This window comes from Oryx dammah, unplaced genomic scaffold (genome assembly GCF_014754425.2).
Source record: "Oryx dammah isolate SB20612 unplaced genomic scaffold, SCBI_Odam_1.1 HiC_scaffold_13, whole genome shotgun sequence".
NCBI classification, from domain to species: domain Eukaryota; kingdom Metazoa; phylum Chordata; class Mammalia; order Artiodactyla; family Bovidae; genus Oryx; species Oryx dammah.
Genome location: NW_024070197.1, coordinates 3,796,485 through 3,817,869, shown reverse-complemented (window position 1 = coordinate 3,817,869; position 21,385 = coordinate 3,796,485). Strand labels below are relative to the sequence as shown.

At 50.5% G+C, this 21,385-nt stretch overlaps 1 protein-coding gene across 1 annotated transcript; it reads left to right on the top strand.

Moving 5' to 3' along the window:
* Window positions 1-2,095: 2,095 nt before the first annotated feature.
* Window positions 2,096-17,642, top strand: CACNG6 (calcium voltage-gated channel auxiliary subunit gamma 6). The gene is made up of 4 exons (XM_040251966.1): window positions 2,096-3,631; window positions 8,160-8,234; window positions 9,926-10,063; window positions 16,923-17,642. Exons 1-4 carry the CDS (start codon window positions 3,298-3,300, stop codon window positions 17,159-17,161), a joined length of 786 nt encoding a protein of 261 aa, XP_040107900.1. The 5' UTR covers window positions 2,096-3,297; the 3' UTR covers window positions 17,162-17,642.
* Window positions 17,643-21,385: the final 3,743 nt, after the last annotated feature.

The window sequence follows — 21,385 nt, the reverse complement described above, 5'->3', positions numbered from 1 at the left end:
AAGTTTTGGAAACGTCAGCAGAGAGGAGACCATGTTTAAAGCCCCAGGGCTGGATGAGGTGACCTAGAAGATGAGTGTGGAGGACACAGAAAGGACCCTGGCCAAGGCCTTAGGGTGAGGGGACATCTCCATGGGGGGAGGAGGGAGGAGGATGTAGTTAAAGAGGCGAAGAGTGACCGAGAATTAGGCAGAGACCGTGAAGTTGGCAACCAGCCAAATGCTACTGAGAACCAGGAGAGGATTTGTGAAGCAAAGTGGCTATGGGTTAGATAACATGGCCTTGACCTTGACATGCGGTCATCACCATGCAGTGATGGGCACTGGAGTCCTGCTTGAGGGAGGAGAAGGAAGAGACTCACCGGGGGGCGGGGGTGGGGGTGGGGAGATGGGGGGAAGTGGAGAGAATCGGAGGCAAGGTCATCCTTTTGGTATGAAATTGTCAAGAACTTTCCTGCCCAAGAAAGCTCATATCCTTTCCGTGAAAGGAGAAGTAGGAAGGGTGGCAGACGGGCAGATGGAGAAAGGACGGAGCCGTGGTGGGACTGAACGATGAGGAGACCCGGGGCTGGGAGGGGAGCACAGAGGCAGGGCAGAGATGCTGCAAGAGGGTGTCCGATTTCTCAGAATGGAGACACCGGTGGGTGTCACCCAGCCCAGCTCCCATCTCACGTTGCTGCCAGCACCGAGCACCTTCTCGGGTTCCCCTCTGGGTCCTGCCAAGGCCTGGGAATACCCGCGAGGTGAAGGAAAGAACAAGCTTCACTCATTCATTTAAGAAACAGTCCCTGAGGCCTTCCAGGCACCAGGCCGCACAATCTCAGTGCTGGGAGCTCAGATCCACAGACAGGCAGTACGATCCATCAAATGCAGGGGGAGGTGTGCTCTGAAGTTGGGGGGCTTCCCTTCACGCGTCCCTCTGCTCATCCATTCATTCAGATGCACATTTCTTAAGGCTTCCCGTGGGCGCAGTTTGGGCTGCGCGGTGCTGAGGATGGTGAGATGGTTCCTCTGGCACTCGAGCCCTGTCGAAGGCTCGGACACACATGCCCACGATCGGAATCACATCCCAGGGCGATGGGTGCCCCAACAGAAGCGGTACAGGGTGGACAGAGAGGCTGAGGGTGCACGGGGTAGGCGGGAGCGGCCAGCCAGGGGCGAAGGAGCTGGGGAGAGGTGGGTCTCACTGGGCGGTCCCCGAGGGGCTGAGTTGGGGTGAGTGGGGTGATAATCCGGCCCTGCTGCCACTCCACACGGCTGTCCCGTCCTGTCCCTGGGGGAGCCGGAACTGCATGGACGGTCCCTCGAGGGTGCCCCGTCTAATAAACTCGGTGAAGAGGACTGCGACTCTGGATCCCTTGCCCCGGGCACCAGCTTCTGCCTGAGGCCTGCCCTTCCTCCCTCCTGGGGAGCCGAGGCCCCCAGCGTGGGGCGCTGTGCTTCCTTCCTTCAAGATGCAAGGGATTGGGGGCCCGGCCCCTCCTCCCTCAGACCCCGGGGTCCAGGCCCCCAGCCCCTCCCCCCTCAGACCCCGGGGTCTAGACCCCCGCCCCTCCATCCTCAGACCCTGGGGGCCAGACCCCCGCCCCTCCACCCTTAGACCCGGGGGTCCAGTCCCCTCGCTCCCTCTCTCAGCCTCAGGAGTCAAAGTCCCCAGGTTTCTTCTCTTTCAGGGAACCGAGAACCCTGGCCGCAGCTTTCTCCTCCCTCAGACCCAACAGTTGGGTTTCCAGGCGGGCGCGCTCGGTTCCGGTTCCCCGCCCGTTCCGCGCCCGCCAGCCCCCAGGAGACGCGACCCTCCGCTCCCGCCCGCGCCCCTTAAGGAAGCAGACGTCCCTGCGGGCTCCTCTGGAGTCGGGACCCGCCCCCAGCCCCTCCTCCGCGGGCAGCCTTCCTCCTCCCGCCCCTCGTCCCCTTAAAATACCCGGGGTCCCTATGGCAACGGGCGCGGGCGACAGGTGTGGGTGTTATTTACGGGTTGCGCCCGAAATAGCCGGCGAGGGTGCAGGGGGCGGCGGATGGGGGCGAGGCCGGGAGTGCGCGGAGCGGCAGGTCCGGCGGGCGGCGGCGCGCGGAGCCGGCGGTTCGGAGGCCTCGCGGAGCTGGGGGCGGCGCGGCGCGGAGGCAGGAGAGCCCGCGGGGTCCCTGCCCGGGAGCCGGGGGTGGGAGGCCCGAGGGAGGCGCCCGGCCTGGAGCGGGCCCGTCCTGGCCGGCCTTGGGAGCCCGGGGGAGGGGAGGCGAGCGATCGCAAAGGGACACCCAGCCCGTTCCGGGCCCCAGGCGCCCTTCGAACCGCGGCGGGACGTGGTCCCCACTTCCTGAGCCACAGTGCGGACCACAACCCCTTCATCTGAGCCCCAGAGCGGACCCCGGGCTGCCCTCGCGAGTCTCGGGGTGGCGGGTATCCCTCAGGCCCCTTCTCTGGGCCCCACGGTCCCCTCAGCCCCCGGTCCCCTCGCAGCCCCGGGCAGACCTCCGCTCTCTCTGAATGGCCAGGGAGAACACCCCCGCCCCCACTTTCCGGAATTCCAGCAGGTCCCCAGCTTCCTTGCTCTGAACCCCAGTCAGGACTTTGCTGATCCCTCTCTGTTAAAGCTGGGGGGGTGGTTCCTACTGCCTCTCTGAGACTCAGAAGTAATTCTGACCTCCCATTCGGAACCCCTGCCTCCCAGTTTTTCCTCTTCTGAACCCCAGAGGGGACCCAGCTCCTTCTCAGACTCTGAGCCCAAAAGAAGCCAGGAAGCATCCCCCCACCCCACCCCCACCCCCACACAGGAGGACCTCAGCTCCCCTTCCTGAGGACCCCAAACTCTGAGCCTTAGAGGGAAGCTCGGATCCTTCCCCCCGCCCCAGGAAACACAGTTTCCCTGTGGAAACACAGATTCCTCCCAGTGGGGACCCCAGAGCAGCCCCTCAGAGCTTCCGCAGACCCTCAGTTCCTTCTTCTGTAGCCCTCCCACCTCTGCTCCAGGGTACCCAGGTTCTAGCCCTGAGGCTGGGGGAACTTGGCCTTTCTCTGGTCCCATCTTCTTTTCTGAGCTTCTCTGGGTACCTGCCTCCCGGGAATCTCAGAGGCTTCTCAGCTCAGGATCTAGTATTTTCTCGGTATAGTATATTATCTAGTATATTAAGACTCAGAGGTGACCTCGACTTCCCCATCTGAGGTTCCTGGGGGGACTCAGACCTTCCCCTTTCCGAGCCCCTCACCCCCGCTGCCAGACCCCAGGCGCGCGCCACCCCCCAGGAGCCCGCCTCAGCTCTGCCCTCTCGGGCCCTGAGCCCCGCCGCCCGCCAGGCGCCATGATGATGTGGTCCAACTTCTTCCTGCAAGAGGAGAACCGCCGGCGGGGGGCCGCGGCCCGGCGGCGGGCTCGCGGGCAGCCCAAGGCCCAGATGACCCCGGAGCGCGAGGGCAAGATCAAGCTGGCGCTGCTGCTGACTTCCGTGGGCGCCACGCTGGCCGTGCTGGCCGTCGGCACCGAGTTCTGGGTGGAGCTCAACACCTACCGGGACAACGGCAGCGCCGTCTGCGACGCGGCGCACCTGGGCCTCTGGAAGCTGTGCACCAAGCGGCTGTGGCAGGCGGACGTGCCCGCGGGCAGAGACACCTGCGGGCCCGCCGAGCTGCCCGGAGGTGAGGCCGGCGCCGCCCCTGCGCGGGGGCTGGGACCCCCGCAGGCCGCCGAGAGGCGGCTATCTGAGAAAGCCGAGCCCCAGACAGAGCCTGCCGCGTCCCCCGCCCCCTTGGCCCCCAGGAGAGCGAGCTTGCACCCTCAGAATGCGCCCCCTACCCTGCCAACCTCAGCCTGTGCTTCCGGGAATAACTTGCCCCAGGCGCACCCCGTGCGGAGAGGGAGTCTGTATCGCCAAACTAGCCTGGGTCTCCAGACCAGCCCCAGACTATCCCAGGACCTCCAAAGCTCTGCACCTCCAGCACAACCCATGATCCCAGACATTTGTGTGCCCCTGGACCAGTCTGTACCCCCAGAGAACCTATAAGATAGATAGAGAGGTAGATAATTGTTTGACTCTTTGCGACCCCATGGACTGTAGCACACCAGGCTCCTCTGTCCCTGGGATTTTCCAGGCAAGAGGACTGGAGTGGGTTGCCATGCCCTCCTCCAGGGGATCTTCCCCACCCAGGGATCCAACCCAGCTCTCCTGGATTGCAGGCAGATCCCTGACTGCCCGAGCCACCAGGGAACCCAAGAGAGCCCGTGTCCCTAAAACCTTGCGTCTCTGCTCACAGCCTGGCGCCCGGGACCCAGATGGTGACTCTGGACACAGCTGGTGCCTCAGACAGCCTGTGTCCCCCCAGAAATGCCCCGTCCCCCTGAGACAGTCTGCTCCCTTAGAGAAAGACTCCGGGTTCCTGGTGTCAGCTTGCTCTTCCCACTCTGGAGACAGCCTGTGGCCCAACCCTGCAGGCCCTGGGGAGACAGCCCGGCTTGACACCTACCCCAGAGTACAATCTGCTGTTCCCTCCTACCGAGTCCACCAAGACAGAACTCTCAGGAGACACCTCCCACATCCCAGGGCAGCCCTCCTGCTTCCTGAGAAATCTTCTTTCTCTCCCTGTTTCACCTCACGTCCTCAGACTGGACACTCCAGCCCCCCTCACTGTCTCTTCCAGACACTCCCACAGACTTCACTTTCCCACAGAGTGGCTCTTTCACCCCCAGCCCTGCCAGAGAGCTATCCCATACCTCTCACTCTCCCAGACGGGCCATGCCATGCCCTAAGCTTACACCAGTGGGACACCCTATACCCCCTGGGAACGGAGATGAGATCTCACTCCACCTCTACTGACCCAAGGAAACTATCTGACACCCCTCAGAGCCCATTTAGGATGTCCCATGCTTGATTGCCCACATGGCATCGCCAACCCTCCTCTTTCCTCTCCAAAGGATGTCTTATCATCTCGTATGTGTATTCCACTGCTTCAGTTGTGTTCAATTTTCTGCAACCCTATGGACGGTAGCCTGCCAGACCCCTCTGTCCATGGAATTCTCCAGGCCAGAATACTGGAGTGGGTTGCCATTCCCTTCTCCAGGGGATATTCCTGACCCAGGGATCAAACCCAGGTCTCCCGCATTGCAGGCAGATTCTTTACACACACCCTTGATAGCAAAATGGGGTGCCACGCACTCTTGACCTGAGATACCCACACACTCAGTGTGCTCATGCTCACCCCTCAGAGCCTCAAGCAGATGTTCCCAAATTTTTGAGAAATGGGATGCTCTGGTGGAAAAAAGAAAAAAGTGTTAGATGTTGTAAATTAAGTATGCTCTAATAAAAAATTTTAGTAGAGATAAAGTCAGAAATATGTATTAGATGCTTATGTAGTGCCTGGCTCAGTCCTAAGTATTTCATCTGCATTAACTTATCAATCTTCATAGCAACCCTGTAAGTAGTTATTATCATCCCCAAAACGAAGAGCAAGAAGTGAATATAAATGGATCTGGACTGCCATGGTGGTCCAGTGGTTAAGAATCCACACTGCCAATGCAGGGGGCATGGCTTCCATCCCTGTTTGGGGAACTAAGATCCCACATGCTACTGTGCTGCTGCTGCTGCTGCTGCTAAGTCGCTTCAGTCATGTCCGACTCTGTGCGACCCCACAGACGGCAGCCCACCAGACTCCCCGTCCCTGGGATTCTCCAGGCAAGAACACTGGAGTGGGTTGCCATTTCCTTCTCCAATGCATGAAAGTGAAAAGTGAAAGTGAAGTCGCTCAGTCGTATCCGACTCTTCGCGACCCCATGGACTGCAGCCCACCAGGCTCCTCCGTCCCTGGGATTTTCCAGGCAAGAGCACTGGAGTGGGGTGCCACTGCCTTCTGCACACGCCACTGTAATGCAGCAAAAAAAAAAAAAAGTTAAGTGTATGCAATTTGAAAAGAACTGAAGTTTTTTTAAAAGAGAGAGAGAAAGAAATATGAATGGCTCCATCTAAGCACCCAGGCTAGTCACATGGGGCTTGAACTCTGGTCATCTCATTCTTAACAACTACAATATACTGCATCTCATTAGTCTGTAAATATGCCCCAGAGGTCCTCACTGCACTGGACGGGATGTCTCATCTCCCTTAACTGCATACTCTTGTCCTTCACATCCCTTGATGTCTCTCTAATGATCAGAAAGGGCTTCAGCTTTCTTAAAGGACCATCCCCATTAGCCCACAGTCCTGACCCTTTAGAGGACATCTCCCAGCTTTCAAGGTTTTAGAAATATCCCACTCATCTCATGGCCCATAAAAGGACATCCCCAAGCAGGGGTGACCCATATCCCACTCTTTTTCCAAATGACATGCACCACATCCTCTGAAATAAGAGACAAGATAACCTAAATCATTAGCAGCCAAAACGGGGTGCCAGATACCACACACTCTCTCAGAAAGATGTACCACGGCCTCTCACTCTCTAGATGAGACTTTCCGTTTCCCTTGCGGAGGAAGACCGCGTTTCTCCCCCAGCCACTACAGATAGCATCCTCGCCCTTTGCTCCACTGCACGAAGCATCTTTTGCTTCTTACTGCTGCAGAATCAGGACTCACTGCCCCTGCCGGGATACGTCATGCCCTTCTCCTTCCGTCTGAGTACCAGGTGGAGTGCCCACATCCGAGTACCACCTGGCTCGGGAGCTTACCTCTTGTCCTTCAGCACCCCTCTTCACTTTGGAAAGTTCCTACCACTTCCCAAGACCACCTGACCTCACTTCTGTCTCCTTTCCCCTCTTGCTCGCAACCTCTCTCCTCCCCTTTCATCACTCTTCTCCTCAGTTGCCCCATCTGTGGAATGAGAAAGCTGATTCTATGGGAATTCTATGGGATTCTAGTGTCTTCTATGGGAAATTCTGACTTTAAAATGCAATTTAGAAAGCATCCCCCCTCAAAGTGTGGGGTTCCTTAAACTTCAAGTACACAGAGTTAGATGAATCATAACTTTTCAGCTTGTGTCACAAAATCATTACCAGCCTTAGCTGGTTCTTTCTTGTGCATTATTTTACATTTTTAAAAAAATATTTTCCTAATTCATCTCTTTGATGCATTGGATATATGTTTTAACTTGGAAAATATATAGTGTTATGTTTATATATGTATTTTAATTTACATAAATGATATCATGCTCTAGTTTTTTTTTTTTTTTGCTCAATGGTATGTTTCTCACATCTCTCCAGTCTACTTTCTGTGATTCTAGTTTGTGGCTACTGTGTGCTGCAGAGGCTTTCCTGGGGAGCATCCATCACGTTTACTTGACTGTTCCCATAGAGATGAGCACCAGGTTGATTATTCTGACTCCATGTTTTTATAAACAGTGTTGCAGTGAACATCAGGCAATACATATATTTTCCTGCACGTGGTTTTTTTCTGGATGTATACCCAGAAGTAAAATTGCTGAGTTATAGGGTATAAACATACTTCATTTCATAAAGTACTCCAGAGTGCTTTCCAAAAAAGACTAGTACCTGTTATACCCCCAGATGTTTCCTCTTATCCTCCCAAGTGCTTAATATTATCCTTTTAATATTTGCCAATCTAATTGATCTAAAGTGGCATCTCCCTGCTGATTTAAGTTGCATTTCTTTGATGCCCGGTGAGATGGAGCATCTCTTTATGTTCTTGTGAGTAATCCGGGCTTCTTCTCCTATGAACTGACTATTCATCTCCTTTGCCCATTTTTCAACTGGGTTATCTCTCTTTTCTTGACGATCAGCAGGAGTTCTTTGTGTAGACAGGAACACTTTTTGAGATAAAGAATCTCTTCTGAATGTGTTAACCTTCTGCCTGGATCTTGGTGTGTTCTGTTGAATAAAGCGGTTATCCATTTCTAATCTCATTTGACCCTAAACAAGTCCATATGACAGAGTCAGGGAAGAGACTATTAACTGACTTTATAGAGGAAGAGTCAGAAGCTCAGAAAGGTCAATAGCCCTCTCATGGCCACAGATCTGGACTTCTCAGCTCTGGATTGGAGTCCCAGCTCCTGGATAGCTGTGTGATAGCAGGTGGCTTTCCTTTTCTGGCCATCATTTCTCTCTCTCAGAGATGCTAATGTCATATTTCTGGGTTATTGTGAGCTATGCTAAATGTCCAACCCTGAGCTTACACTAGGGATCTCCATGTCATTACCTGTCTTTTTCTCTCCCCTGCTCCTCCTACAGAAGCAAATTGCACTTATTTTAAATTCTTCACCACGGGAGAGAATGCACACATCTTCCAGAGAACCACAAAGAAAGGTAAGAACATTTCACCCGGGAGAGGGGATGGGCTGACCACGCCAAAGGAATTCTTTTCTTTCTTTTTAAACTGGCAAAGAGTTTGTTTACAATATTGTGTTGGTTTCAGGGGTACAGCGAACTGATTCCATTATTTTTTTTCGGGTGATATTCCCTTATTTATTAGAAGGTATTGATTATGCTTCTCCGTGCTAGACGATAAGTCCCTGTTGGTTATCTACTTTACGTACAGTAGTTTGTATCTGTTAGTGCCAGAGGAGTTCCTGATAGCATCATGCCCTTCTCTGCTTTGCCGCAGGATGGGCTCAAGCTCCTAAGCCTTGGGAGGGCTCACCTTTGGGGAGAGGTGACTCTTCAGGGCCCTCTGTCCAGCGTTCCTGCCTCAGGTGTGCCTTTCCCACCTGCTGTGCTACTCTGGGCACGCCCCAGCCCCTCTCTGTGGGAAGGACAATCACATCTCCAAGTGTGCATTGCCTACATGCTAAGCACAGCCCTGAGAGTTTCATTTATAAGACTTCCAGTCCTTTCCATGACTCTGCAGGGCAGGGCCTTTATCTTAATCTACCAGATGAGAAAACGGAAGCCCATAAAAGATTTCTTTTCCCAGGAAGTGGCAGAGAGGCACAATTTAAACCCAAATAATTCCGAGTCCAACTCAGCGCCCTTCTACAAACCATGCTGGAAATGTTTCTGAATCTGCACTAACTAGTATGGCAGCCACTGACCAAATGTGGCTGGTGCAACTAAGACACTGAGTTTTCCATTTTGTTCCATTTAAATCCATTTCAAATGAAAACACCATCTGTGGTTAGTGGCTACATACTAAACAACGAAACTCTTAAGACTTTACCCTTTCTACCCTAACCACAGTTTCTCCACCACCCCAGCACCTCGGTATCCTCACCAGTAAAGGAACTGTGATCGTGTCATCAACTTTATCTAGTCTTTATAAGGACTTAATGAGATGGTACAGCTAAAACATACAGTATGGTGCCTGCACATAGTAGGTCCTCATTAAACAGTGGTTTCCTATCTTCTCCACTCCTTTCTTCCTTACCTTGGTGCTAAGTAGGCTTGGGCAAGCCATTGATTACCCCCGCCCCCGGCCCCAGGATAGTAAAATACTCTCAGGGCATAGCTATAGACCAAGTGCTGTGCGCCACGTTGTGCACTGGGCACACTACATGTTTGATTTCTAATCCTCACAGTGGACCAAATAGGGACTTTTGTCTTGATTTTTCTGGAAGAGGAAAGTGAAGCTCAGAGAAGTTTAGTGGCTTTAGCAGAATCTTCCAGCTAGGAAGCAGCTAGGGAGAATTCCAACCTGGATCATCCCACTGTAATGTACTGCCTTCTCTGTTGTCTCCCACACACACACACACACACACACACACCCCACTGCCTCAGTTTCCCCACTAGTAAACAAATGGTGACCAGATCATAAATAATAATCGGTAGTTCCCATCTCCTTCTAATCCTGGCTCTGCCCATTCTTGGCTCTGTGACCGTAGGCAAATAGCTGACCCTTTCTGAGTCTCAGTTCCTTGAACAGTATAAGTGAAATATTGGACTGGATGATCTGCTACTTGAAAGTTCTTCTCTAGTCCTGAACCTCTCATATTCCTGGGTCTGAGTCCCCAGAGGGGAGTTCTCGCCACAGTGTTCTCTGTTTCCCCTTCCCCTCCTCACAGAGGTGAATCAGGCAGCTGCAGTGATAGCAGTGCTAGGCTTGGCACTTCTGGCCCTGGGGTGCCTCTGTATCATCATGGTGCTCAGCAAAGGTGCAGGGTTCCTGCTCCGGGTTGGAGCCGTCTGCTTTGGCCTCTCAGGTGAGGGTTGAGAGCCTGCAGACCAAGGACACTGCATGTTAGGAGATCTGGATTTCATTCCCTCTTGCATGCTGGGAGGTCGGGTCTTCAAGCCCCGTTGCATGGTGGGAAGTCGGGTCTCCAAGCACCACTGCATGCTGGGAGGTCGGGTCTTAAAGCCCTGTTGCATGGTGGGAAGTTGTGTTTCCAAGCACTGTTGCATGCCGGGAGGTCGAGGGAGGTCTCTGAGCACTGTTGCACGTCGAGAGATCAGGTCTCCAAGCACTGTTGTGTGCTAGGAGTCAGCAGAAGCTCAAGTGCTATAGAACTCTCAGAGATGGGAGAGTTCTAAGTTCTGCTGCTGAATCAAACACTTTTTTTGGATTGGAATCTAGGGTCTCCAAGCACTGTTGCCTGCTCACAGGGTGAGGGAGAGCCCCATGGGCTGTTGCATGCTGGGAGGTTGAAGAAGTTCTCTAAGCACTGGTTGCATCCTGGGAAGCCCAAGGGTATAGTAGTCTTAAATATGAGAAGATTCTAAGCACTGTTGTTGGCCAAGAATTGAAGGTTCTCTAGACACTCTTTTAGATTTGCACTTGGAGTCTGTAAGAACTGTTGCATTTTTGGAGTTGACGGTCCAAAATTCTGCATCTTGTGAAAGGTAGCCCTCGTTGGATCAGATGCTTTCTAAGGTGGAGAGATAGGTCATTCATCATAAAAGTTTCACTTATCTTTCACAAATCTACTGAGCACCTACTATGTTCCAGGCATTAGGTTAAGGGCTGGAGATATAAGATTCATAAGACAGACACTGTGTCTGCCCTCATAAATCCTAGATTCTGACAGAAATAGACAGTAACCAGCAATTCAACTGTAGTTGTGATGAGAGTTATGATAAAGCATATAAGGGGTACACACTGGGGTGGGAGGTATGTCAGGGAAATTTTGAGAAAGTGGTATTAAAGCTAATCATCAGATGAGGAACAGAAATTACCCAGAGTATGGTGTTGACGGTAGTGGCAGCCATGTTGGTGGTGATTGCGTGGTGGTGGTGATACTGGTGATGTGGTAATAGTGATTATAAACAGGATATGTGAAGCCTGTGAAATATTTGGCAAGTTTGAGGAACAGAATGAAGATCAGAGCATAAAGCAGGGCAAAATTTGCACAAATGTACAAGGTAACCTTCATCCACAGATGAAGTAGAGGCTTGGTGAAAAATGAGGCCAGGGAGGTACAAATGGTCAAGAGCACACTCAAACAGAAATGATCAAAAATCACATGCTTTTAAAAAAGTATTTATTCGCTCACTGGCTGTGTCGGGTCATAGTTGTGGCGCCAGGGATCTTTCACTGCAGCTCATGGACGCTCTAGTTGTGGCGTTCAGGCTTAGTTGCTCTGCAGCAAAAGGGGTCTTAGTTCCCCAACCAAGAGTCAAATCCATATCCCCTGCATTGCAAGGCAGACAACCAGGGAAGACCCAGTAATCACATTCTTCTTGTTTTGTGCCTTAGAGAGCTTCCTAAATAAAGGGGAGAAAGTCAGTCACTCCCTTTCCTTTGTTTCATTTATCCATTAGTTCACTTAAATCACTGCTATGCACACAGACCCATTACACTATGTATACGTGTGAACATGTGTCATAGTAAGACTATGGAAGACAGAAAGGTTAAGGAAATTATCGTCTGGCTAAGGACATAGAAATGATACAAATATCACACAGTTATAAGTGGCAGTAAGTAGAGTCCTGTGAGAGTGCCTAATGAGGGCACTTGACTTAAAGCAGAATTAGAGAAGGCCTCTTGGAGGAGGTGACACTCACCATGTCAAATTATGAGTAACCAAGCTAGAAAACGCTTGGTGAATTTCAGGTCCTGAAAGACAGCCAGTGAGGCTGGAGCATGGAGCGTGAGGATACTGGTGTAAAAGACAAACCAGGAGGGATTTTCCTGGTGGTCCAGTGGTTAAGATTCCATAATCCCAATGCAGGGGACCGGGGTTTGATCTCTGGTCAAGGAACTGGATCCCACGTGCCACAGCTAAGGTTTCACGTGCCACAACTAAAGAGCCCATATGCCGCAACTGAAGACCCAGCACAGGCAAGTAACTTAACAGATGAGTGATCTTGGGGAAATTGCTCTCCTTCTCTGAGTTTAAATTTCATATTTATGAACTCATGCATTCAAGTATCTGTTTATCAGGTACCTAACCTATCCATCCATCACACTGATCCCTCAGTCATCTCCCTCCCCACTGCTTTTTCTTCCTTCCTTTTTCCCCCCATTTTTCTGCTTCTCCTTCCATTCATATATTCATCTATCTGTCCACCCATCCATTCATTCAATGATACAGTGTGTCTTTAATATCTAGTAAGTGCTGGATGCTGTGTTAGGTACTACTGGGGACAGAATGAAGACCAGATTAAGATGATTTCTGTTGTCATGGAATTTTTAGCTTGGTAGGAATTTGGTGTTGGTGTTATTATTGAACTCATGCCTGTGTTATTCCTGAGGGTGCCATGAAAGTGCAGACATTAAATTGTTTTATGAAAGTTTCGGGCACAAAAATGCTCTGCAGATTGTACAACCAAATGAAAGTGAAGGGTAGATTTGACTCCGTAGTTATTTTTCTTATACTGGATATCAGGGCAGGTGGGGGTTTCGAGGTCTCCCTAGACCTCACACATGTTCAAGTTATATTGTTTTTGTCCATAAAGAATATTGTCAGGTGCCCTATGTTTTAGGCATATGAAACAAGTTCCTGGCCCTCACAGGTTTATACTCTATTGGGAGAGATAGAAACCAGGCAAATAAATAACACTTATATAAATTAATGTACGTCAATAATTACCAGTTGTGATTAATGCTATAAATGAAAAGTAAAGGGTATAATAGAAACCTGTAACTGGGTAGACCCAACAGAGACTTAAGTGGTGGTGGTCAGGGAAGGCTTCTCAGAAGAAATGAAACTTAAGTAGGGATGTAGAGAATGAGCATGTATAATGTAGGCTTAGGGAGGGGTAAGCAGTTATTCCAAGCACCATAAAGGTCTCCAGGCTTGAACAAATTGGGTGCATTCAAGTCCTGAAAGAAATCTTACACCATGCCACTGTGGGGCGGGAAGGGCAGCTTGAGAGGAGGCTGAAGAAGTAGGCTGGGGCCGGGTCCCATGGACCCCTCTAGGTCGTATGAGAGAGGCCTTGCTTCTGCCCGGAGCCACTACCCCGAGTTCTGTGCATGGCTGGCTTCTTTTTGTCCATCTGGGTCTCAGCTCAAGTGGCTGTTCTGATGACGCCATCTCGAGTCCCAGCCCCTGCCCCTGGATGCCATGCCCCTTCCCATCATTCTGTTTTTATCTCCTTCCTAGCGTGCATCACGGTCTGAAATTACCCCATCTTCTCATGTGTTTACTTTGAGAGTCACAGCCTGGCTGCCCACAGGCCAGCAACAGCCCATAAATGTACTTTGTTTGGCAGGCAGTGTATAGAGGTTTCTCTGAGCCAATATTTAAGCTCACCCAATATTTTGGGTGAATGCCCCCCAAGAAATAATAATCGGTTTTGAAAATTCCAGCTGTTCTTGGAAAACCAGAAAATCTAGTCCGTTAAGTCCCTGCTTCTGATGAGCTGCCCTTGGCTGAAGCTGGGTCTGGGCCACCCTTTGTCACTGTCCCCACCACACCCGCCTGCTCATCTGTTTGTACTTTCTCATTGTCCCCTGGAGGCCTCTGAGTTTTGCAAGCCTGGGTTTATTTGTTTACCATCTGTCTTCTCCAAGTAGAACATAGGTTCTGTGAGGGTCTTCCTTTCTTTGTTCTTTTTTTAAATCAAATTGCATTACAACTTGCCTGATTGTCTTTTCATCTTGTAATCTGCCATCACTGTTTTTTTCTTTTCAGCTTCATTGGCATGTGAGTGACAAGTATAAATTGTGGGCATATATACATATACACACTTATATACGGGCTTCCACGATGGCTCAGACAGTAAAGAATCTGCCTGCAATGCCAGAGACGTGGGTTCAGTCCCTGGGTCAGGAAGATCCCCTGGAGGAAGGCATGGCAACCCACTGCAGTAGTCTTGCCTGGAGAATCCCCACGGACAGAGGGGTCTGGTGGGCTACAGTCCAAGGGGTCGCAAAGAGTCAGACACGGCTGAGCACACAGCATGGCACATACCTATATATACACACTGCTGTATATAAGGTGTGCACTTGATGTTGTTGGGTTTTCGTTTCTTTGTTTTGGTTTTTGGCCACACTGTGTGGGCCATGGCAGTGAAAGCACCAAGTTCTCACCACCACGCCACCAAGGAGCTCCCCTGCCACTTGACGTTTTGATACACATGATACAATGGTCATGACAATCAAACTAGCTGACACATTCATGACCTCACGTACTAATCTTTTTTTTTTGGGGGGGGGTAGCAAGAACATTTAAGATCTACTCTCTCAGCAAGTTTTTATGTATATGGTATATTAACTGTGATCACCGTGTGCTGTGCTTACTTGCTCAGTCGTGTTTGACTCTTTGCAACCCCATGGACTATACAGTCCTTGGAATTCTCCAGGCCAGAATACCGGAGTGGGTAGCCTTTCCCTTCTCTGGGAGAACTTCCCAACCCAGGGATCGAACTCAGTTTCCCGAATTGCAGGTGGATGCTTTACCATCTGAGCCACCACGGAAGCCTGTGGTCACCATACTGTACAGCAGACCTCCAGAACTGATTCCTCTTGCCGCTGGATGTCTGTACCCTCTGATTAGCATCTCCTCATTTCCCCCTCCCCTCAGTCCTGGGCAACCACCATTCTGCTCTCTGCGTCAGTGGCTTCAATTAGGTTAGATTCCATCATACTCTTTACTAAAGTCTTGATGGAGTCTCTCTTTTTAAAAATTATTTGTACTCGTTTATTTATTTGGCAAAAGGAGAAGGGGGCAGTAGAGGATAAGATGGTTGGATGGCATCACCGACTCAATGGACATGAATTTGAGCAAGCTCCAGGAGATAGTGAAGGACAGGGGAGCCTGGTGTCCTGCAGTCCACGGGGTCGCAAAGAATCGGACACGACTTGGCGGCTGAACAACAATGACAACATTTATTTGGCTGTGACAGGTCTTAGTTGCAGCGTGTGGGATCCAGTTTCCTAACCAGGAATCCAACTCCAGGCACCCTGCACTGGGAGCGTGGAGTCTTAACCACTGGACCAGCAGGGAAGTCCCCTGGTGGAGTCTTAATTTGCCTTTTGTGATTCCTTGGTTTGCTTTATTCTTTTTCTTTTTCTTTTTTTTTTAAGCAATGAAAGATACATAAAAGTTACTATTTGAACCCTTTTTTAAAAACACCTTTATTTTATATTTTGACCATGCAGTTCAGCATGCAGGATCTTATTTCTCTGACCAGGGATCAAACCCATGCCCCCTGAACTGAGAGCGTGAGTCTTAACCATTGAACTACCAGGGAACCCTGCACCGTTTTAAGTGCCCCCTTCTGTGGCGTTAAGTTCATTCACACAGTCATGCAACCATCCCCACCACCCATCTCCAGCGCTTTAACATCTTCTCCAGTTAAAACTCTCTCCCCATTAAACACCAACTCTCTGCTCACCCTCTCTCTCTCCCGGCACCCACCTTTTACTCTGTCTTTGTGAATTGGGGTCTTGTTCTTTCTCTCCAGCTTCCGAAATTGTGCCTGCTACAGAGCAGGTGCTTAGTAAGAGATCGTTGAAGGGATGCTAGTGAAACCACAGAAATATGTCTCAGGTTGGGGGGCTCCGGGAGGCTCCAGTCCTTGATATCTCAGCACAGAAGGAATTCAGTGAGAGGTGAAGTGATGGATAAGAAGTGATCTATTAGAACAGCACACGTGTAAGTGGGCAGGTGAGAGGGTGCCCTGCTGGGCACTTAGTGGGCTGCAGTTTTATAAACAAGAGTAAAGTGGGGAGGGGAGGAGAATCCCCTGCTCTCTCATTCTTAAGTCCACATCCAGCTTCCATCATCAGCAACTCCTCCATGTCAGGCGGGGAGTTTTCTTGTCCCTGCATGATCAAACCCTGGGTTGGGATGATCCCCTGGAGGAGGACACGGCAACCCCCTCTAGTATTCTTGCCTGGAGAATCCCATGGACAGAGGAGCCTGGCAGGCTAGAGTCCGTGGAGTTGCAAAGACTCAGACACGACTGAGCGACTAACACACACACACACACATACACATGGTCAAGCTACGACGGTCACAGTGCAATGGAAATGAGCAAAAAGGTGGTAACATAAAATAACTAAAATAAGGAAAATCCTCTCAGGTTTCAGCATGATGTCCCCTTTGCCTTATAGTGTTTTTAGTGGACATGCCCGGAGAAGCGTGTCCTAGGGGTCATTCACTCCCTGAGCCCACTGGGCAGGATGTGGGGCTCATGCCATCGCTGTTTCGTTGTGTGAGGGCAGGTCTCACGCTGCATGGTTTGATTGCTAAGCAAGCTGTTTGGTTTTGGTTCTGTGGTTAAGTAAACCTGCTTTTTTTGGGGGGCGGGGTGGCGTGCCATACAGCGCACAAGGATCTTAGTTCCCCGACCAGGGATTGAACCCCAGCTTCCTGCAGTGGCAGCATGGAGTCCTAACCACTGGCTCTCCAAGGAATTCCCTGGCATGTCTTCTGGAATGGTCGTTAACTCACAGGGGTCTCCCGAACATTTTCCTTTACTCCTGACCCCCTGGCGGGATTACCTATTTAAATCACCTCCTTAGTCCCTTCGCTCCACCCCGTCACTAGGAGGGGCCTCTCAGGTTTCCGGCTTGAGGAAGCATGTTTTGGGGGCTGTATTGGGGTAGGTGCTCAGACCTCAGTGGGGGACCCCCAGCGCCTAAGGACCGCATCTGTTCTCTCCCCGCAGGCCTGCTGGTCCTCGTCAGCCTGGAGGTCTTCCGGCATTCCGTGCGAGCTTTGATGCAGAGGGTCAGCCCCGAGCCCCCCGTGGCCCCAGCCCTGACCTACGAGTACTCCTGGTCCCTGGGCTGTGGCGTGGGGGCCGGCCTGATCCTGATGCTGGGAGGTGGCTGCTTTCTGCTGCTCGCCCTGCCTCCCGGACCCTGGAGTCCCCTCTGTCCCAAGTGGGGCCAGCGGGCCCCCTAGAGCCACCGTCCTGCATTCTCTCAGCAACTTCCCAATGCCGCTCCGCCCTCCCCACCACCCCCTTTGCATCTTTCACCCCGTGCCCCAGAGAGACTGTTCTCTGGACTCTGGGGCCCACGCTGTTTGCACAAACCTGCCCCTCCCCCTCGTAAATACCTTTTTCCTCTGTAAATATGTTTTTTTTTTTTTTTTTCTCTCCATGGCTGGATTTGGATTGCTTGGGGGTGGGGTGGGGAGAGGATCTTTTTGCAAACGAGGGTCCCCAGGGAAGACTGCTGGGGATCTGATGGGGTAACTAGCGGGTGGGGGTGGGTGGGCGAGGTCAGGGAGTCTTAGGAGGGAGTTGGACCTTCTCGTTGCCCGGATTGGGATGTGTTCAGCTGTGGGAGAGACTTCTTCTGGGAAGAGGGGGGAGGGGAGAATCTCTGGGTCTGACCTGGCTGTGGTCTGATTTGGGATTAAAGGTTTGGAAATTTAACAACTTTGGAGTCTGCTGTGATGTGGGTTGTGTATTCCAGGGTAGGGAAAAGGGGTCACTGTGCTCTTCAAAAAACCTCTGCCTGCTACTCGTCAGCCCCAAAGTCACGTGTCAATGAACCCATAGTGAGCGATGGAAAACCCAGTATGAACACAGACACTGTCATGGGTTGAATGGGGTCCCTGGGGGAAGTATGTGTGGGGTCGGAACCACCAGGACCTCAGAATGTGACCGCGTTTGGAGACGGAGCCTTGCGGAGGTGATCCAGTGAACAGGGGGTCACTAGTCTGAGCCGCAATCCAGCAGGTGCTTGTGCTCAGTCACTCAGTGGTGCCTGACTCCCTGCGACCCTGTGGCCCGTAGCCCGCCAGGCTCCTCCGTCCTTGGGCTTCTCCAGGCAAGGACACTGGAGCGGGTGGCCATGCCCTCCTCCAGGATCTTCCTGACACGGGATCGAACCCAGGTCGCCCTCACCGCAGGCAGCTTCTTTACCACTGAGTCTCCTGGAAAGTCGCCTGGTGTCCTCATGTGGGGAGGAGACTGGGACTCTGAGGGCGGACAGAGGGCAGGCGAGGTGAAGACGACCGTCTCCAAGCCTAGGAGGGCTGCCTGTAAGAGACGCCCTGACCTCAGGCCTCCGGTCTCCAGCACCCCGAGACAGAGCATTTCAGGGTCTAAGCCCGCAGTTTGGGGGCTTTGTCAGGGCTGCCCCAGCAAGCTGGCACACCCGTCAGTGCCTGGCAGGGGGCTTCAGCTGTAACAAACGCCTACGAATGTACAAGTGGCTTTGGAAGTGGGGATGGACAGCAGCTGGAGGTGCTTTGAGGTGCGTTCTAGAATCAGCCTAGATTGCCTCGATGAGACCGTTAGTAGGAATACTACATGAAAGGAACTCTGAGGAGGACTCTGGAAGAGGGGAAGAGAGATGTGGAGAAAGCATCCACCATCTCAGAGAACACTCGGATCATCACGAGCGGAATGTTGGTGGAAGACGGTCCCCCACAGCTCTCAGGGAGCAGGCCAGGAGACCCGGCGTCACGTTCAAGCCCTTCAGCCCGAGGGCCCAGCCTCTTCCCGGGAGGACCAGTGTGCGCCTTTCAACTCAGAAATTTCAACTCAAGAACGAAGGATGAATTCTTCAATTAGGTAGGAATCCCTGAAGCTGAGCTCAGAGGCCAAAGTCTCTTAAATTTAAGTTTAAAAATATTTAAATACGGAATATGTGCTGGCTTATGACTACAAATGTTTAAATATTGTGAGTGTGAGTCTCTTAAGTGCTTCTATATTTAAGAATAAATTATAATGTGATTATATATAATATATGTATTACATAAAACATTATATATAATTTAAAGTATTTCCTATAAGTTCAGTTAAATATATTAACAGTATATATTTTATATGTATGCTACTGCTGCTGCTGCTAAGTGACTTCAGTCGTGTCCGACTCTGTGCGACCCCACAGACGGCAGCCCACCAGGCTCCCCCGTCCCTGGGAGTCTCCTGGCAAGAACACTGGAGTGGGTTGCCATTTTCTTCACCAATGCATGATAGTGAAAAGTGAAAGTGAAGTCGCTCAGTCATGTCCAACCCTCAGTGACCCCATGGACTGCAGCCTTCCAGGCTCCTCCGTCCATGGGATTTTCCAGGCAAGAGTACTGCAGTGGGTTGATAAATATATATAATTATAGTAATATTGTAAATTAAATATTTTAATATAAACAGAAAATAATATAATATAATATAAAAATTTAACAATATAAAATTATATATAATATATACCAGTATCATAAGCAGATTGTTATATTAATATGGATATCATGACATATTTTATATTCATATAAATGTTTCTATAATTATAGATTATAAATACAATTGTGTTATATAATCATACATAATTATAACATAATTTTAGATAAATATATTAATATTCTGTCATATAGAGCATTCAGAAGATACATATATGTAACAGTATTTCCACAACACAATGTATTATATAAATAATGTAATATATATGTAACATATATAACTTATATGAATATATTACTTATATTTGTAATGTTATTTATACAATATAACCTATATACATATAATACCTATATATATGACATATTTACACGATGTAATCTATACACAGATAACCCATATATGTACCATGATAATTATACTGCATAAGTCTTATAATGTTCCTAATGTGGTTATGACTTGTCCCAGGGTTGGAAGCCGCTTCTTCAACAAGGAGATCGCTTGTCATCCGGGAGGGGCGGGGTAACCCTTTCTGGACTAACTGCGGCTGCGCCCCGCTCCGATGGTTCTCCGCATTCCTCATGCACTGAACTCAGGTCGTGCTAAGGGTACTGGGTGCAGAGCCAGGCAGGTGCGGCCCCTTCCTGCTGGAGGAGCAGCAGAAGCGCTGGGCTGTGGCCGAGAGTGGGGGCGCTGGGCCCCGACTGTCCGGTGTGGTACCTGGCCCCCCTTTCACGGCTGGAACGGCTTGCTCACCCTCTGTGTCTCAGCTCCTGCACGCTCGTGTCTGTGCGTGTCTCCTAGAGTCCCTGTGAGGAGAGAACGCCGCAGTTATCCCTGCAAAGCCCCTGGAAGACCGCCTGGCTTGGAGTCACAACTCCATCAGTCTTGCCCTTACTGCTATCTATCGAGTGGCACTTCGGCTGGGCGTACAGTAGAGAGCAAAAAGGGACTCCTGTTGGGCTGACAGTCCAGCGATGGAAACAGACATTAATCACGTAATCACACTAATGAATGTGTAATTATAAACTGAGATAAGTGCTGGGAAAAGAGATCGTGAATAGTGGGGTTTTTTTCCTACTTGATGATGTGCCCAGAGAGCTCAGGGAAGCCCAAAGAAGTCTGTCCTCAGGGCGGGGTCTGGGGGAATGACTGTCCACTGGGCTCTGCACCCTCTGCACCCTCTTCCCACCTGGGGTCTTTGTGGCTTTTCCAAAAGTGAAAGAAGGAAATAGACAAATACCTGGGATCACATTATAGTGTGGGATAATTTATCAAACCGTTCACTTGCATCTCATCACCTCATCTGCTTTGAAGTGAAGGGAAATAGAAGTTTCTTGAAGTCTACCACCTTTTCTGTCCTTTTTGTTTACATTTGTTTATGTTGACTTTTTGGAACACAATTTCAAGCTTCCAGAGACGTTGCAAGAATCAAAATAGTGCGTGTGTGTGTGCTCAGTCGTGTCTGACTCTTGGCGACCCCATGGATCATAGCCCACCAGGGTCTTCTGTCCATGGGATTCTCCAGGCAAGAATACTGGAGTAGGTTGCCATTTTCTCCTCCAGGGGATCTCCTCGACCCAGGGATCGAACCTGCATCTCTTGCGTCTCCTGCTTTACCAGATGGATTCTTTACCACTGCACCACCTGGGAAGACCCCTAGAGACAAATACTCTTTACTCGGATTCGCCTATTGCTAACATTTTACCCTACATCCAAATGTGTGGGGTTTGTGTGTGTTGGGGGGGTGTGTGATTTTTTTTTTTATTCAGCAAGTATTTATTTTTAAATGTGAAGTGCACTATACATGTGCTGACTTATGAATACAAATAAATGAAAAATCTGAGTTTGATTCTCTTAAATGCAGACTTAATATTCCATAGAAAGAATTAAAATTAAAAAGACGCCTACTAGGGGACTTCCCTGGCAGTCCAGTGGTTAGAACTCTGTGCTCCCACACCAGAGGGCACAGGTTTGATCCCTGATCAAGGAACTGCTGG

What these genes read in the sequence shown, in the direction of transcription:
- CACNG6 (XM_040251966.1), top strand. Translation starts at nt 3,298, where the DNA reads ATGATGATGTGGTCCAACTTCTTCCTGCAAGAGGAGAACCGCCGGCGG. An exon ending in GCCCGCCGAGCTGCCCGGAG is followed by an intron (nt 3,632 to 8,159) that starts GTGAGGCCGGCG and finishes CTCCTCCTACAG; the next exon opens with AAGCAAATTGCACTTATTTT. An exon ending in CGTCTGCTTTGGCCTCTCAG is followed by an intron (nt 10,064 to 16,922) that starts GTGAGGGTTGAG and finishes CTCTCCCCGCAG; the next exon opens with GCCTGCTGGTCCTCGTCAGC.